This window comes from Triturus cristatus, chromosome 11 (genome assembly GCF_964204655.1).
Source record: "Triturus cristatus chromosome 11, aTriCri1.1, whole genome shotgun sequence".
NCBI lineage: Eukaryota > Metazoa > Chordata > Amphibia > Caudata > Salamandridae > Triturus > Triturus cristatus.
Window position 1 is genome coordinate 930,477,816 of NC_140594.1, and position 17,371 is coordinate 930,495,186.

General features: G+C 46.8%; 1 protein-coding gene across 1 annotated transcript in view; it reads right to left on the reverse strand.

Annotated features, from left to right (window-relative positions):
- The window catches only part of WDR33 (WD repeat domain 33), a 1,021,886-nt gene that overhangs the window by 435,790 nt on the left and 568,725 nt on the right, over positions 1–17,371 (reverse strand). The window contains exon 9 of the mRNA XM_085634920.1: positions 6,858–7,012. Within this exon, the coding sequence (XP_085491046.1) occupies positions 6,858–7,012 (155 nt within the window). The remainder of the gene's footprint in view (positions 1–6,857; positions 7,013–17,371) is intronic.

The window sequence follows — 17,371 nt, forward strand, 5'->3', positions numbered from 1 at the left end:
ACCGCCACCAGCACGGTTGTGGTCCACAGAGGAATAGCCTCCGGGTACCGTGTGGCATAATCTACCAGAACCAGGATGAATCCGTGCCCTGCGGCTGTCTGGGGATCTATAGGACCCAAAATGTAAATGCCCACCCTCTGAAAGGGAGTGTCAATGATGGGTAAGAGGTGAAGGGGAGCTTTCAGCTCCCGCCCTGTCTTGCCAATGGCCTGGCAGGTCACACAGGTCCTGCAGAATACATCCAAAGACACTCCGAGTCTAGGTCAATAAAAATGAGGAGCAAGGCAGGCGAAGGTCTTGTCCTGGCCCAAATGTCCTGCTAGAGGTAAGTCATGAGTCAATTCCAGTAGATAGGGCTGATAATGTAGAGGGACGACCAGGGACCTGCTGACCCCCTGCACAGGAGCCTTGGACTTACTGTACAGAAGGCTGCCTATGGGGAGGGAGGGTTTCACAGTTCATCTGACTCCTTTTTGTCACTCCCATTCTTTAGAGGGGGACACTGGTACCCCTTTTGGTGGTGTTCACCAGCGGTCTTTTTGGATACACAGGTGCTAGCCCAGAAATCTGTTTTCTCAGTAAGCTTTCAGCAATCTTCCAGCTTGCTGTTGACCAGGTGTTGGTGCAGATTGATTAAACAGGTTTCAAGGAGGTGCTCCCCCAAGACCAGATTATACAGTCCTGCATAATCTTCAGCCTTACTGCCCAACCCTTCAGTGCCTTACTTGCGTAGTCTAGGAAGCCTATCCAATTTCGGGTGCCTAGTTTGTGGCTGGCCCGGAATCTTTGCTGGTATTTCTCAGGGGTCAGCCCAAACTTGTTGACCAGCACTGTCTTCATAGCTGGGAGCTAGTCTGGTCCTCCACATCCAGCGTCAGGAGGGTGGCCCTCCCTATATGGGGTGTATCCTTCCCTATTTGGGGCGTGTCCCTCCCTATGTGGGGCATGCCCCGCCAGAGGCATCCTAACTACTACTTCTCGAGGACACAGCGTTCCTTCAAGGCCACCTCGTATGCTGCCAGCCATTTGTCAATGTGGGATCCCACCTGGTAATCCTGTACCACGTCATTGAAGATCAACCCCTATTCTCCCTGCTCAGCACTGCAGGGGGCGCTGCCACAGTTATCGTTGTCGGACCTTAGCTGAAGGGCTCTAGAGTCCAACTCTGAGCCTAAGCTCATGGGCCATCTGTTTCTCCTCCATGGCTAATCTCTTTTCAGGTAGAGCGTGCTAAGCATCCAGTCAGGTCATGGCCTGCTCCTTCTCTATTCCTGCAAGGCCCTGCTCCTTGTCCTGTCTGGCAAGTTCTAGCTAGCTTCATTTTCCACTCTTTCCTTTTGTCCTGAATGCCTCAGGGGAAAGGCTCCTTCAGGTTACATCACTGCCGGTTTCGGAGTGCCCCTCCCCCAGGTTATTATTATTAACATAGTTGAGCGCATAGCTACCCGCAGGCATCCCAGCGATCAGTCGTGTATCAGGGTCTCCCTTAACCTGCTCCATCATTCCCCCATTCTGTCTCCCCCTCAATATTCACTTCTCCATCGGGGTGGGCCTCTGTCCAGGTCCTTAAGGCCTCTTGTAACTTTTCCTCTGCAAACCACCCCCCTTGAACTGTGCCACTGTATAGGCTTCCAGCTCAGCCAAATTAAACTCTACCTTAAGTAGGTTCATAAGTCATGTTAACACACTAGTAGAAGTCAATTCAGAGATTATCAAGGAACACAACCTACTCACCCCTCCCCAGGAACAAAACACCTTTAAGTGAAGTCATGCCGTGCAATCATTTATGGAGCAATTCTGTGCAAATGCAAGTCCAATCCCACTGTTTGACCGCCAAATGTTGGAACCAGTACTGTGTGGTTGGCTGAGGAGGTGCCCCAGCTAGGCAGAATGCCTCGCTGCTGTCAAGGGTAGGTGATTACACATTAAACAGCCCATGCTCACCCTTAGGTAGCTTGGCACTGAGCAGTCAGGCGTCCTTAAGAAGCAATTTGTAAAGTGAGAACAGCACACAAACACAAGAAATATTCCGCCCAACACAAATAAGACTTCACACTTGACGTTGAAAAATGTCATTTATATTCAACTCTCCCATTAAACAATGTCACAAGACCCTCATGGAGTTCTGCGCATAAATCACACTTGGCAATATGACTAGCAGTACTAGCCCAATTTGTGTTGATCAGATCTCAATAACATGCCTACATGGGGAAAGTCCTATTCTAAACTCCACCCAGCACCCTTATGTGGTGCGACACGTTTGTCAGCCCCGCCCATTCTCATCATGCAATTTCACACAGCTATAGGGGGAACCCCTCCAGCTGGACCCCAACGATGTCACAAATAAGTGCATGCATAGAATTATAACATTTTCAACAATGCCATGGGACGAGGTCCCACGGACAAACCCACTGTTGAGAGGTAAGGTGCTTTTCGTAAAAGAAGAATGTGGAAACCTACACCGCCGATCAGTGTCATGAAGCACAGGCTGTCCACAGACTGTCACTTCCGCACACTCACTTTCCACCGCTACCCGATGCGAAAGGTACCAGATCGATCTGTATGGGCACCTTCACACTCATATGCACCCTAATGTGCTGTCACTGATACCAAGCAGGTCAATAGATAACACACTGCAGACCCCGTGGGTGCAAGTCTCCTGCCACCCTCCAATTTACCCCCACTATCCCGGACACCCTGAATGAAAGCTCACCAGCCCCTCCCTCCGGACACAAAGCAGTGCATGGCTGGCGTCACACTGTCTGAGTCCCCAGAAAGAAGGGGATCATGGTGCCACTCCGGTAATTCACCAACAAGTTGCGGAGCAGACATGGCCAAGAGCAATAAATTGTTACAACCAGGGCCTTCTGGTGCCAGACCAGTTCTGAAAAGCACAGGGGGGTCACGCGGTCTCTTGACCTGCTCCAGAACCTTCTTGGAAGCGTCCCTCCAGCCTAGTCAATTCCCATCAATCCTACCTGGTGCCACAAAGTCTTCGGAAGGGCTGGATGGGGAGAGGGCAGTTAGTCTGCCATAATGGGACCAGTGATGAAAGAAAAGGTGAATGGGAAACAAAACAAAGGGGAGCCTCTGGGCTTGAGGCACCGCGTCTAGTACATATTGATCCGTGTGGCGCCCTGGCAATCCGGGCACCGGGTCCAGGACACGAGATGAGTCACCCTAGACGCTTCAGGTTACACAAAGTAGAATTGCAATTTCGAACCTACCTGGAAATGAGGCCCTGCATCCGGCACACCTTGATGTTGGTTCCACCAGACGATTCTGGATACACACACAGTGCAAGTTCAGCACTGTCTTACGAGATAGAATGAGAGACTACAATAGGATCGACCATCACCTCTGAGGATCACAACTTGTGAATTAGACACCGCACGCAATGAGCATGCAGTCACCAGGCGCACAAGAGAAATGCGGCACATTCGACAAAGTGGACCACCTTGGATCCTGCAACCGGTGATGCCTGCATGGGTCCCTGCAGTGCAGGAACCACTTCGCCATAGATCCTGGCAACCTCCTGATCTCTGCATCAGGCACTCCTGTCTCCAGGCACGAGTCTGTAGTTCCAAGCTCACACCGAGCTGTCCAGCATTTAGCAGGCGAGGTGGGCACTTAGATGGCATGGCTCTCCAGATGTCAGCAGTAGATGGTGTGGGCCCCTCGTAGGAAATCTTTGATGCCCTGAGACCTCCAAAAGAACAGAAGACCAGCCAACTGGTCCTTGGGAGCTCACTTTAGGGTGCCACATATAAGCAGGTAGTCGGCCCAGGCCAGTCAATATTCAGGAAGGCACGCAGTCCTTTCCATGGGCAGTTTTACCCCATGTGCACAACTGAGTCCTTTGGCAATGTGCACCACGTAGTGCCATTTCTCTGGTCCCGCTTCTCTACTAGCGGATGTCCCTGTGCAGTAGGTTGGCACTGGGTCGGTATGCCCGTTAAGCCTTTGAAGTTGGGGTAGAAGGCTCAACGGGAATTTCATTGAAACGCAGATGTGCCTCCTAAATTCTCCACACCTGTCTGCCCTGAGGCCGTGGAATGCAGATTTCTATCTTTATGGGAGACTTTATCTGGCCCCAGAGGCCAGGTGTCAATCTCTGCCCCCATATATCCCGTCAGGCCCACAAATTGCAGAGGTCGCCTATCTGAATTGCATGCCAATTGCTTATAACTATTGCTGGGGAATGCCCAGATGTTCTGCTTTGGCCTTCGTGGTTGACTGGCGGCCAGCACCATGGCACACAAAGAGTTTGATGCCTAAGAATGTCCACTTTCCATACTTGGCATTTCGACGCAAGCTATGCCAAGCTCACCATTACCATTGAAACGGAGTTGGCCTTGCAAATCCATTGATAGGAAACCTCACGAGGCTGCGCCACTACAATCTATTATTGCAGCTTGAAATACAGGAGACCCCCCCTTCCACATGCTTACTTAAGGGAAGAAGCACAAGTCTCCTCGTTAGGGGACCCCCCCGTGGGTCTTATGTACTACCTGGACAGCGAACACCCGTGGGTGCCTGCCCATCCCTTCACCTCCCATCCAAGTGGAAGTGAAAGGAACCTCTCCAGCTGGACCATGGTTGTTACCAGCCAGCACACACAAGGGCGCTCTCACAGACATGCTGTGGCAAGTCGGGCATATGTTTAAACACACAGTACGAGCGAGTGCACACAATGGTGTGCAATATCAGGACAGGCAAGTATGTAAACCACACCAGCGGTGCAAGTGCACACCCATGCCGCAAAGGCAGGCCTGACCTACATTTACAAACAGGTCTGCACCACTTCCTAACATGTGTTGAATGATGCACGCACTTTCACACTGTTGTACAATGGGAAGGGGTCTAGAGCCTCGAGCCTTCGCACGAGAACTGGCAAAACTTAAGAGGAAAAAGTTAAAAGTTTAGGGAAACGCTACCTGACAAGTATGAGGTCCAACACGCCATTAACATGTTGGGTCAGATCACTACAGGAGATTAAAGATTCCAAACAACCTAAAGTCCAGTGGAAGAGAAAATCTCCCATGCAGATGATAGCCTGATTTATGCTGCCCACCACCAAACAACTATACCTAAAATCTTTCACACATTCAAAGAATTCATGGAATATATACGGTAAAGGAATTTAACTGGAGCAAATCTATCCTATACAAAAACTATGGTCACCTTCAGATTGGAGATTTGCCACCAGAAAGGAGTCTCTAAAGCGAGATTTAAATACCTTGAATAGGATTCAACTGCCAAGGACAATGTGGTCTTAACAAGGAACATTGATACCATACTTGCTGAGTTCGAGGCAGACGTGTGGATGGAAGCTGTGTAGATTTGGGCAAGGCGGTGATATTCAAAATGATTACACTACCAAAGTTATTATGCGCCATGCAAACACACCTTATACCATACCAGAGGGGGCACTCACTGTATAGATGGGGAATAATGGACCCTGCGGTGAATGGGGGCACCCCGAGAATAGTACGGACTGTTTATAATGGTGGGATTGCACTACCGGATGTCAGAGCCTAATAATGTTCTTCACAGATTCTACCAATCAGTGACTGGATTTCCCCACAGACAGAAGGATGACCCCCTTACATTGGAAAGGTAGTGCCTTTATTTCTCCACTATCTAAATAAGAATATGGGTAGGTATTTTTCTATTGCTAGTATCCCAGAGAGCACTAGTGGACTGGAAGAGCTCAACAAAGTATATGGGGCGGCAAGACAAGATTAAAGAAGATACACCACTTTGAGAGGGGAAAATGTGGGGGGATCCAAAAAATTATGTGGATTCAAGGCATGGGATTGAATTGGCATTACAAAGATGGGAGATATGCTTGAGTGGAGAGAGGTGAAATTGTTCCCTTGGATGCAGACTAAATATAATATGGCACTAGGTTAAATATTTAAATATGACCTGTTGAAGGATGGTCTTCAGGCCGAAGAGGTGGATTGGTCTGAGATCCCAGATTATGCTCCATTGGAAAGCAGAATCCTAATGAGTGAACTGCGCCCAGGGGAAATTTCCTCAACTTCTGGAAACCTTAACGGGTCACATGAGCTGACAAATTTAATAACAGAGTGGGAGGAGGACATAAGAGTTATGAAAAACACAGGCAGAGACGAAGCCCTGATGTACCCAAGGGAAGTGGCAATCAAAATGAGACTACTTCAAATTCAACTAAAGATCCTTCACAGAGTATACTACAATAGAAGTAGGCTGTATAATATTGGCACATTCATACATACTGTCTAGATCTGCAGTAAAACGCAGTACTATTAGCAAAATAAATTACAGGAGTTGAGAAAAGTCCAGGACTATGTGCTGTCCCCAATTTGTGATACTTGGGACCCCAAATGACAGATTTGCCAAGACAGAAGCTAATATTTTGTACAGTAGCACTGGTAGTAAACAGATTTATCAAGCCTAACGGGTAAGCTCTGGAATAGGTACACATAGTCTAAATGTTATGTGTATAATGTACATTGAATAACCTGCAAGCTCACTTATTTATTTCTGGTAGTGGCCTTATTTTAATGCTACAACAACACAGGAATACACACACACACACACACACACTGGCTATTTCACCTCTGGCCGGCCTCTAACAAATTAGCTTTTTTAGCTCACGCCTAGCATGCCATAAGACACAGTCCAAAATCAAAACATAGTTTTTTAATCCACGGCTAGCAACAGCACCTACAGACAAGACTGACAACTTATCTTAACAACAAAACCAGACGACCGGAATCACTTGTGGTTTGCCTGACTATGCTAACAGTTATAAATGTTTGACTGAGTTTAATAGTCTATCTTACAAGTGGATCAAGCTTTTCTCTCACCTGTGGCTTCTTTCTTGTGACCTCTAAAAACTTGGAGCTCCTCCTTCAGGTTTCTAATGTCAAAGAGTTTGCACAGGTGATCTCGTGAAGCAGTGAGCAACCAATTACCATTTAGATTCCATTTCACTTCCATCACTGTGTTCTTATGTGCATGTCTGTCAAAAAGAGATGTTACATTTAAATGGCAGAAAAACTTGAATATGCAATTATTAGAGCACGTTATCTAACAGTATATATGTGGGCCTTGTATTTTTTATTGTCTGCCATTTCACCGCACCATTCTCTGAAACTCAAACCATGTAAAATGCGTCTTAATACATTTATAGCTGAAGTCCTTATTCATCAAGTTAAGCTGTCCTTGTTTACTGGTTAATAACCTCTAGGTAGAACTGCGAGTGTCGGCTGGCAGAGAGCAGGGAGTGTATGATTAAAAAGTTACATTTTAAAGTGTGTACTACTCATACTCCGGGACATTTTTTCCACAGTCCCTCTCTGAACGTAGTCTCACAGCAAATTGTGTAAACTGGAGTCCAGAGAAAACCATTTGAAAAACTACAATGCCAAACCTGCCACCATTACAGACAGCATGGTTTTGCTAAAGTGTGCACTTATTCCAAGGTGGCTACCAAACTGATTTAAAAAAGCTGGGGCATCTGTGAGGGGTGGTGGTGTGTGTGCATTGTGTGTCTTATGAAAAAACCAAAAGTGAAAGATTAGTTTGGGAAACGTATTTATTCTTTCTATACAAACCAAACTTAAACTACACAAACATCAGCCATTCTAAAGATACAGTTGTACCTTACATTTATAATTTACGCTGCATCTTAAAATTACTGTAGCTTGTGCACCTCCATTCCCATTGCTGTCACCTTGCTAGAGAAAGTACATTAACCGTAACTTGTGCCTTCTCCATGCACTGCTTACACCCTTTCAAATTACATCACTTATAGCATGTTAAATCATAGCAATTCTAACACACTGTTTGGTATAGTGGGGAGTTCTAGGCAATGTAGTGCGGCTAGAGAGTTGACTAGTGTGTGCACAAGCTATACTAATGTGAAGGTGGTGCGTAAATTATAAACTTAAAGTATCAATCCATCAATCAGTACTTGTATAGCGCGGCCTATCACCCTAGAGGTATTCAGGCGCTGTGCTGCAGGTATCAGTCGAAAAGCCAGGTCTTGAGTCCTTTCCTGAAGTGGGTAAGCGAGGGTGCGGTGCAGAGGTGAAGGAGGAGGACGTTTCAAGCTTTGACAGCTAAGTGGAAGAAGGTGTGTCCACAGGAGCAGCCCATACGTGGTATGTACAAGGGTGACGTGTGCAGAGTGGACATTTCTGGTAGGTCAGTGGAAATGCAGGCAGTTCACGTAGGCGGGTCCTTGGTTGTGGAGGGTTTTTTAGGTCTAAAGCTTGAAATGGCATCTTTTTTGAGCGAAGAGCCAGTGGAGGTCTTTCAGGTGCAGGGTGATGCGTGTCCTCTTCGTCAGGTTAAGGATCAGTCTGGCAGCTGCGTTTTGGATCATTTGGAGTATTCACATGAATTCTGTGATGGTGCCTGCATAAGGTGCATTGCCGCAGTCTAGTCGGCTAGTGATGAGGGACTGCCTCACTATTTTCCTGGTGCTGATGGGGAGCCACCTATAGACTTTACGGAGCGTGCGGAAGCAGGTTGCGGAAATGGCATTGAACCGGACGTTTCATGGAGAGTTCACTGTCCAGGATGCTGCAGAGGTTGCAGGCGTGGTCCTTCGGGTTGGGGTGGGTATAAGCTCCACTGGACACCAGGAGTCATTCCAAAGTGCAGTGTGTCTGCCGAAGATCAGAACTTCAGTTTTGCCGATGTTGTGCTTCAGGCAGTTGTCTTTCATCAAGGCCGAGACGTTCTTCATACAGTTGTGGAAGTTGGTCTTCATTGAGGTGGGGTCTGCTGAGAGCGAGAGGATGAGTTGGGTATCGTCGGCACAGAAAATGTTGTCAAGCAATATGACAATGTCTCTGAGTGTTGTCATGTAAATGTTTAAGAGAGTTAAATTGAGTGATGAGCCTGGAGGTACGCCGCAGATGCTGTGCTTGGGTTGCAGGGTGAAGGGAGGGAGGCAGACTCTCTTGGAGCTTCCATGAGAAAGGATGCCATCCATCTGAGCGCACCATCTGCAATTCTTTCTCTACACACCATGCCACAAACCGGCCCCAAAGGCAGGCGCATTCAGTTTTGGTGGAGGGTTGCCTGGCTGCCAAGATAACAGTGCAGACTTCGGTTAGAAGGGCAAAAGCTGTCAACTGTCACCACTCAATCTCCACACATGAAGACAGAGCATTGACAGGTTTGGGTTGAGAACCCTCCCTAGCTGCTGCGACAGAAGATCCTCCTGAAGAGGCAGCCTGAGCGGAGGATTGATTTCCATGCTCAACAGCTGGGTATACCAAACTCTCTCAGCCCAGTCCGGAGCAAAAGGATGACTTGGCCCCAGTCATTCCCGATATTCTTGAGAACTCTGGGCAGGGCTGGTATGGGCAAAAAGGTGTACAGAAGGCCTGAGCTCCACTGGAAACAAAAAGCATCTGAGTGCAAGCCATGTTGCAAACTCAAGTGCAGAGAACTGCCGACATTATGCCTGCTCTACATTAGCGAGCAGATCTAACCAAAGCTCTCCCCACAGATGAAAGAGACCATGCACCACCTCCCGATGGAGACGGCATTAGTGATCCGCTAGGCATCTTCAGCTAAGTTTGTCTGTTGCATTGCCAGGTGTTGAGCCACCAGTGAAATGCCCTGACATTCTAGCGATGCCCAGAGCTGCAGGGCCTCTTGGCAGAGGGTCCACGACCCCACTCTACCCTGTTTGTTGTAATACCACATGGCGGTAGTGCTGTCCGTGCAAACTTGCACTAGCCCCGCCCTTGAGGGAGGGCAGAAATGTTTTAAATGCCCTTTGAATTGCCCAGAGCTCTAGTAGGTTCATGTGGAGTCCAGATTCCACTGGAGACCCGAGGTCTCTAATCTCCACCTCTCCCAAATGCCTGCCCCATCCCAGGAATGACATCTGCCACCACTGTCAGATCTGGTTGAGGAAGGGAGAGGGGTCTGCTCTGACCCAATCGCGGTTCATTTACCACTGCCACAGATTTTTTGCAGTCCTCTGAGATCTGGACAATGGTGGAGAGATTCCCCTGATGCTGCGCTCACCGGAACTTCAGGTACCACCACAAAGCCTGCATATGCTAGCGAGCATGTGTCACCAGCAGGATGCAGGAGGCCATGAGGACCAGCAGCTTTAGAGTCAGTTTCAATGAAATCCAGGATCGAGGCTAAAACATCTGTTTCATAGCGTGTTTGGGAGGATAAGCTCGAAGCTGCACTGTGTCCAGAACTGCTCCCATAAAAGGGAGCATCTGAGTGGGAGTTAGATGTGACTTTGGCACATTGATAATGAACCCCAGCGAGTGGAGGAGGTCCACCGTAGTCTGTAGGTGGGAGACAAAAGACTGGGGTGAGCCCACCTTCAGCAGTCAGTCATCGAAATCAGGGAAGACTGGGTCACCTGATCTCCGCAGTTGTTCTGCAACCACTGCCATCATCTCGGTGAACACCTGAGGAGTGCCAGTAAGGCCAAAAGGAAGCACGGCGTACTGAAAGTGCTCGTGGCCCACCATGAATCGTAGGCAATGCCTGTGGGCAGACAGGATGGGCATACGGAAGTAGAAGTCCTGCAAGTCCAACGCTACCATCCAGGCTCCTGGGTCCAGGACTTAAGCAAGCGTGAGCATTTTGAACTTCTTCTTGAAGAAGAAATTGAAAGGGGGCAGGTCTAAGATAGGACAACGGTCTTGAGCCTTCTTGGGAACCAAAAGTAGTTCTACTTCCCGTGTCAGCACACACTCTATGGCTTCCTTGGCCAATAGAGCTGTCACTTCCTGATGGAGCAAGGAGAGATAGTCCTCCGTCAGCCTATCCGAAATGGGTGGCATTTGTGGAGGGGTAGTCACAAAGGGGATGGAGTAGCCATGAAGAGGAGGGAGTAGCCCCTTTGGACAATCTGAAGAACCCAGTGATCTGATGTTACAGAATACCACTGGGGAAGGTGAGGGCAAACTAAAGGGGTTAGGAGGCTGCGGCTGCCGGTGGAGCAGGGACGTTTTAAGGATTTGGGGGGGGGGGGGGGGGGGGGGGGGGGGAGGGGGGGCGGGGGAGAGTAACGGCCCACAAGGCACGCAGTATTCAAGGACCGCAGTGCCAGACTGGTAGAAGACAACATTTTCTTTCCTAAGGATTCCAGCCTCTTAGATTCCTTATCTGGTGGAGCGATACGAAATATGCAAGGAATTACACAGGAGGTAGACGCTTAGACCACCAAGCTGTCTAGGGTAGGGTGCTGCATGGGAAAGTTGGGTTCCACTGGGGCGGGAGGGGGCAGCAGGCAATCTTACTCTTTACAGGAGCCCCTATTCAGGGTTTGGATGAAGTCCGCAGCAGGATGTCCATGAGGGCTTTATAAAATGGCAGAAGCAGTTCTGAAGGGGGTCACTACTGGCTAAAGCACCTTTATAAACACATCAGTCTTGACTGCACCAAGTGTAGGCTAAGGTCCAGGACCTCCCCTCCATAGCCATGGTAGGGGAGAGAGCATACGGACGTGCGCTGGAAGCGAGAGCCTGCTAACAGAGGCTGCGCTTTCGTATTCTTCTTGGAATTTTAATCTTCACTTGGAGGGAGGCACGGTTACAGTTACTTCCCCGCCTCCCCTCACCTCTAGCCCGGAAGTAACTGTAACCGCGCCTCCCTCCACAACAACCGGGAAATCCTGTGGTGGACCGGGGAGTATGCAGTGAGAAAAATTGTGTCAGAGGTGTACAGGTAAGCGTCAAAGTGCCATCAAATACAATTTGTGCAGTTTTTTAAAAAAGTTGCAAGTGAAGATTAAAATTTCAAGAAGGATACGAAAGTGCAGCCTCTGTTAGCAGGCTCTAGCTTCCAAGGAGAGTCCGCAGCGCAAAGCGTGTGCCATTAGAATTTATGCAAGTAAACAGCTGATCAGCAACCAGTGAGAACCCCGCCTCCCCTCACCTCTAGCCCAGTTCTCGCTGGTTGCTGATCACTTGCATAAATTCTAATAGCACACGCTTCGCGCTACGGACTCGCGCTGGAAGCGAGAGCCTGCTAACAGAGGCTGCGCTTTTTTTTCAAATAAGTTACACCTTCGGAACTCCGAAAAGATAACAGGCGACACACCAGAAGATAGCACAATTATGCTTTATTGTGCCCACAACAACGCGTTTCGGCGATGCCTTTTTCATGTTTGGTGACCTGTGCCAAATTTGAATGCCTTTCTGTTCTTAATTACTATTTCCTGTTTTTTGAGGCGACTTTTCATTTTTTCAATACCTTTGTCAATTGTGTCTTTATTGGTCGTGCTCTGAATTTTTTTCAACTCAATATTAAGTCTTTCAATTTCTTTCAAATTGGCGTCCCGATCAATTCTTGCATATTTGATGAGTAAGCACACCAACCGCATGGATGCCTCCAAATTGCTTTCCGCCCACTCCTTCAACAGAAGTGGGTTCGGACTATCAAAACTTGGGGTGAGCATTATTCGGAGCCCTCGTGGAATCCTGCCTGCTTCATGGTACTTTTCCAATGACTTTACTTCCCACCATTTTGTTAACTCACTCCTGCTGTTTTTTTCTAGCGCTTTAAACAAACTTTTCGCATCCACATTGCTTTCGTTTTTACCTTTATTGATACTGGAGTCAGCTTTGTCAGGAACTTTTGGTAAATTGGTAAATAATTCCTCTGCTGCTTTTTCTCGCTCGTGTAACGCGTCTTCCGACATGGCACTTAGGTTATATCTATTGCAAGATTGTAATGTTCGTTCGTGTCGTGAATTCCTTCCTCCGACACGATATTAGCACTATCAGTACCTCCCCACCCGCAGTCTAATGACCCGTGAACTTACTGCACGTGCGATGGGGTCTCGTCAGGTCCTCCGAATATATATATATATATATATATATATATATATATATATATCTCAATCAAACACTTTTCTTCCGCCAAAGAAAAAGACTGGGTCACACTCCAGAGAAGGTTAAAAAATAGTTACTTTTACTATAAATAAGGAATCACTTCCATAGGAACAACAGAACCTACGCGTTTCAGTCTCACAGAGACCTTGATCACGGTAACGCCCCTTGACACAGAACAACCAATATAATTCAGATTATGAATTGACTTTTACATGTAGTCAGTTCCTGTATTTTCCAGGTTTTTTCATCTGCCATCTTTAGTTCGAGTATTTTTGACAATTTGGCATACTTTGCAGTTGCGGCTTTTCACAAATCCCTTACTTTGTAGCCATTGTGATGGTTTTTCTTTTTGCGAAAGTGTCACTCTCCTGAATTTTATATTGGGATGCGTTCCCATGATGTTTGGTGCTGCTGGATCAAGTTGGTGGATTTTCCAGTTTCTCTTCAATATTTCTCTCATCTGCTTTGATTCTTTAGAGAACGTGGTAATGAACCTGATGGTTTCTGGATTTTCATTTGCAACCACTGTTTTTGCTTTTAATATTTCCTCTCTGACAGCCAGGTTCACTTTCTCCCAACCTTTTTTTATTTGTTTTAGCGGACAGCCTTTGCGTTGGAATCTTTGTGATGTCGATTTGCTATGCTTTTGCCATTCCGTATCCTCAGACCAGATTCTCCGAATTCTCAAAAAATCACTATAAGGTATGTTTTGAAATAGGGATTGTTGATGACTACTTCCTGCATGTAGCGTCGCATTGGTTGCTGTTGTCTTTCTGTGTAGCGTTGTGTGTATTTGGTTTTCCTGTATGTAGATCTGTGTCCAGGAACGTTACTCTTAGTTGGCTGATGTACGTAAATTTGAAATTTGCTGGTGTCGTATTTAGGATGTTGAAATATTCATTGAATTCCTCATCTGTTCCATCCCAGATGATCAACAGGTCGTCAATGAACCTGAGCCACATGATTATTCTATTAACGAATCTATCGTTGTCGAAAGCATTTTAGCACTCTAGTCACAGTATTTAAGCTTTGGATTGGTAAAATGCCATCCAAGCTAACTTGGAATGAATAAAAGCGACCCCTGACGTGTTTCGTTGTCATTGAGACCCTTTTCAGCTTGGCATGGATGGCACTGTGCTAATCTTATGCTTGTGAGAGAGAGTGAGAGAGTGAGAGAGTGAGAGAGTGAGAGAGTGAGAGAGTGAGAGAGTGAGAGAGTGAGAGAGTGAGAGAGTGAGAGAGTGAGAGAGTGAGAGAGTGAGAGAGTGAGAGAGTGAGAGAGTGAGAGAGTGAGAGAGTGAGAGAGTGAGAGAGTGAGAGAGTGAGAGAGTGAGAGAGTGAGAGAGTGAGAGAGTGAGAGAGTGGGAGAGTGGGAGAGTGAGAGAGTGGGAGAGTGAGAGAGTGGGAGAGTGGGAGAGTGGGAGAGTGGGAGAGTGGGAGAGAGGGAGAGAGGGAGAGAGGGAGAGAGGGAGAGAGGGAGAGAGGGAGAGAGGGAGTGAGAGTGTGAGAGAGAGAGTGAGAGAGAGTGAGAGAGAGTGAGAGTGAGAGTGAGAGTGAGAGTGAGAGTGAGAGTGAGAGTGAGAGTGAGAGTGAGAGAGAGTGAGAGAGAGTGAGAGAGAGTGAGAGAGAGATATATATATATATACACGCACACTCTTCATCCACATCTTAATCAGCAAAGATGGAGCAGCACTCTGGATAGCATGGAAATCTCGTTTTCTACAAATCCAAAACGAAAGTGGAAATCACTAAAAATGCATTTACACCAGGCCAGTGTTTACTACAAGTATGCTAGTTTTTCCCCACTATTTTGAATCTTTCTATAAATAACGTGTCTATTTTGTTCTTTTTTCCTTTCATCCCCCTGCCTAAGCCTACTGCATTGTTGGATACGTAGCTTTTCATCTGGTGCAATCTGAGAACACATGATGTATTAGCTGCCCTGAATGTTTTTCTTTCTTGTATTAAGATTCATTTTACAAAAGACTGTTTTGATTCCTCATATTGTCATCCAATCTCTTCCTCAATTGTCTCTAAAAAAACAAGTTACTTACCTGTACACTGTAGTTCTCCAGTATTGATATCTTTTATAGATTCACATGTTTGAATATTCCCAGTCATGGTGGGAGTCCCACGGTAACAGTAAAATAGCAGCATTACAATTTCAACATCCAAATGTCCATAACAATTCACTAGCTTTAGCAACCTATTACCATTGGTATAAAACATCCAAACTCTAGCCAATCAGAGTGTAGACCATAGAGTCTCCTTTCCCTAGAGGGCCACCATACCTCAGATTTCGTGCACAAGTGCCCAAGGCAAAAGAGAGATATGGAAGGTGAACCTGAAAAGGGGAGGATGAACAACATTTGTGAATCTATAAAAGATATCCATATTGGAGAACTACAGTGTACAGGTAAGTAACTTGTTTTTCCCCCAATATTATATCTTTATAGATTCACATGCTTGATTCAGAATAGTAAGCAGTACCAAAGGGCCAGAGGCGGTGGGTAAGGTGAACCATCCTACCACGCGACTCAGAAACCAAAATACGAAAGAATCCTAAATAGCATATAACATGAGCTCATAACAATCTATACATATACATCTATGCATATACACAAAACATATATTAGACGGAATTTGAAAATACATTCATTACTAATTATAAAATAGATTTATTCAGAAGAAAAAGACACAAAGAATATCATACCTTATGCGAACAGACATTGCAGAGCAGATTGACCAACCATTACATTCACCTTCTGCCAGGCATCCAGGCAGTAATGCTTTGTGTAGGTATGGACGTTCATCATTCAAATCAAAGGAGGGAGCGGAGAGAGATCGTGTCCACATGGACACTGGGGGCGGATTCAGTCTCCCCAATTACAGTTAAAGAACACAGAGAATCCACCCACGAATGATAGGCGAAGGAGAAAGGGAACATGTTCTAGAATGGCAGGTGTTTCCTACAATGGTGGGAAGCACTTCGTGTTTTTTAAATACCCCTCACACACCAAAAGGGCCCTTGGTGTCATGCTTCATCATAGGGGTCTTTGTGTCCCTCTACGGAACACTGCGTGCTACTAACCAACAGAAACGCAGGAGCACTGATGTAATCACTACGTGTGGTGGGTGAGTTTTGTGAGTGGTAGGGTCAGATGTGAATGGATTAGTGAGTATTTAAAAAACACCAAGTGCTTCCCACCATTGTAGGAAACACCTGCCATTCTAGAACCAGGTATGGACGTTCATCCAGGTCGCCACCCTGCAGATATCAGGCAAGGACACTCCAGCGAATAGGGCAGAGGAAGCTGCCACCTTGCATGTTGAATGCACTGCGACCTTAGAAACCAGAGGGCGACCAGGCCTCTCATGACAGAAGAGAATAGTCGATGAGACCTAGCAATAGATGCCCTCGTCAAGCCTGGCCCTTCCCAGGGGCAGAGAAGACAATGAGTAACTGGGTAGATTTTCCGAAGGGGTGAGTCCTTTGCAAGTGGAACTTTAAACTTTGTTTAATGTCCAGAGAATGGAGTGCTCTCAGCTGACAAAGATGGAGCTGAAAAGTAGGAGGGCAAAACCACTGGCTGATTTAGATGAAATACAGACGGTACCTTGGGAATAAAAGATGAATTAGTATAAAGAATCACTATCTGGAAAGAATTATAGGCAAGGCTCCGTTGTTGTGAAGGCGTGAATTTCACTAATGCGTCTAGCTGACGTGATGGCCAACAGGAAAGGCCACCTTCCAGGTACTTCAAGTCGCACTTTGAATTGGCTCAAACGGTGACTTCATAAGTTGCGACAGGACAGTATTTAATTGCCAAAGCACTGGAGGAGGTCTCACTGGAGGGTAGACCCTGAAAAGTCTTTTCATGAACTCTTATCAGAATGTTAGACCACAAAGACAAGCAACCAGGTCGTCGTCTGTATCTGGAGATTGCCGCCAAATGCACTTTGATGAACGCATGCGCCAGACCAACTTTGGCGAGAGACAAGAGATGAGGCAAAATGTCCTCAGGCGGCAATGAGAAAGTATCGCAAGAGTGCGCGGCACACCATATACAAAATCTTTTCCACTTGGCCGAATAGCATTTGATCGCAGAAGGAGCTCGGGCTTTCTGTAGTACTGCCTGACATTCCTCAGCAGTCGCTAGTTGTCTGAATTCTGTCTGATGAGGAGCCAAGCCGACAAGTGTAGTGTGCGGATTTGAAGATAAACCACTTGGCCTTGGATCATGGATAGAAGATTTTCTTTTGGCTGGTACAGCATTGTAGAAGATCTTGATAGGTGATAAAGCTCTGTGAAACAGTACTGTTGCGCCCACGCCTGGGCGATTGGATTGACACGGCAAGGCTCTTGTTTGATCTTTTGCAGAATCTTTGGAATGAGAGGAAACCCAACTAGTTATTTACCTGTAGCAATAGTTTTGCAGGCTGGACTCGTCTAGATTCACATACTGTGCATATTCCGCCATCTGTGGAGA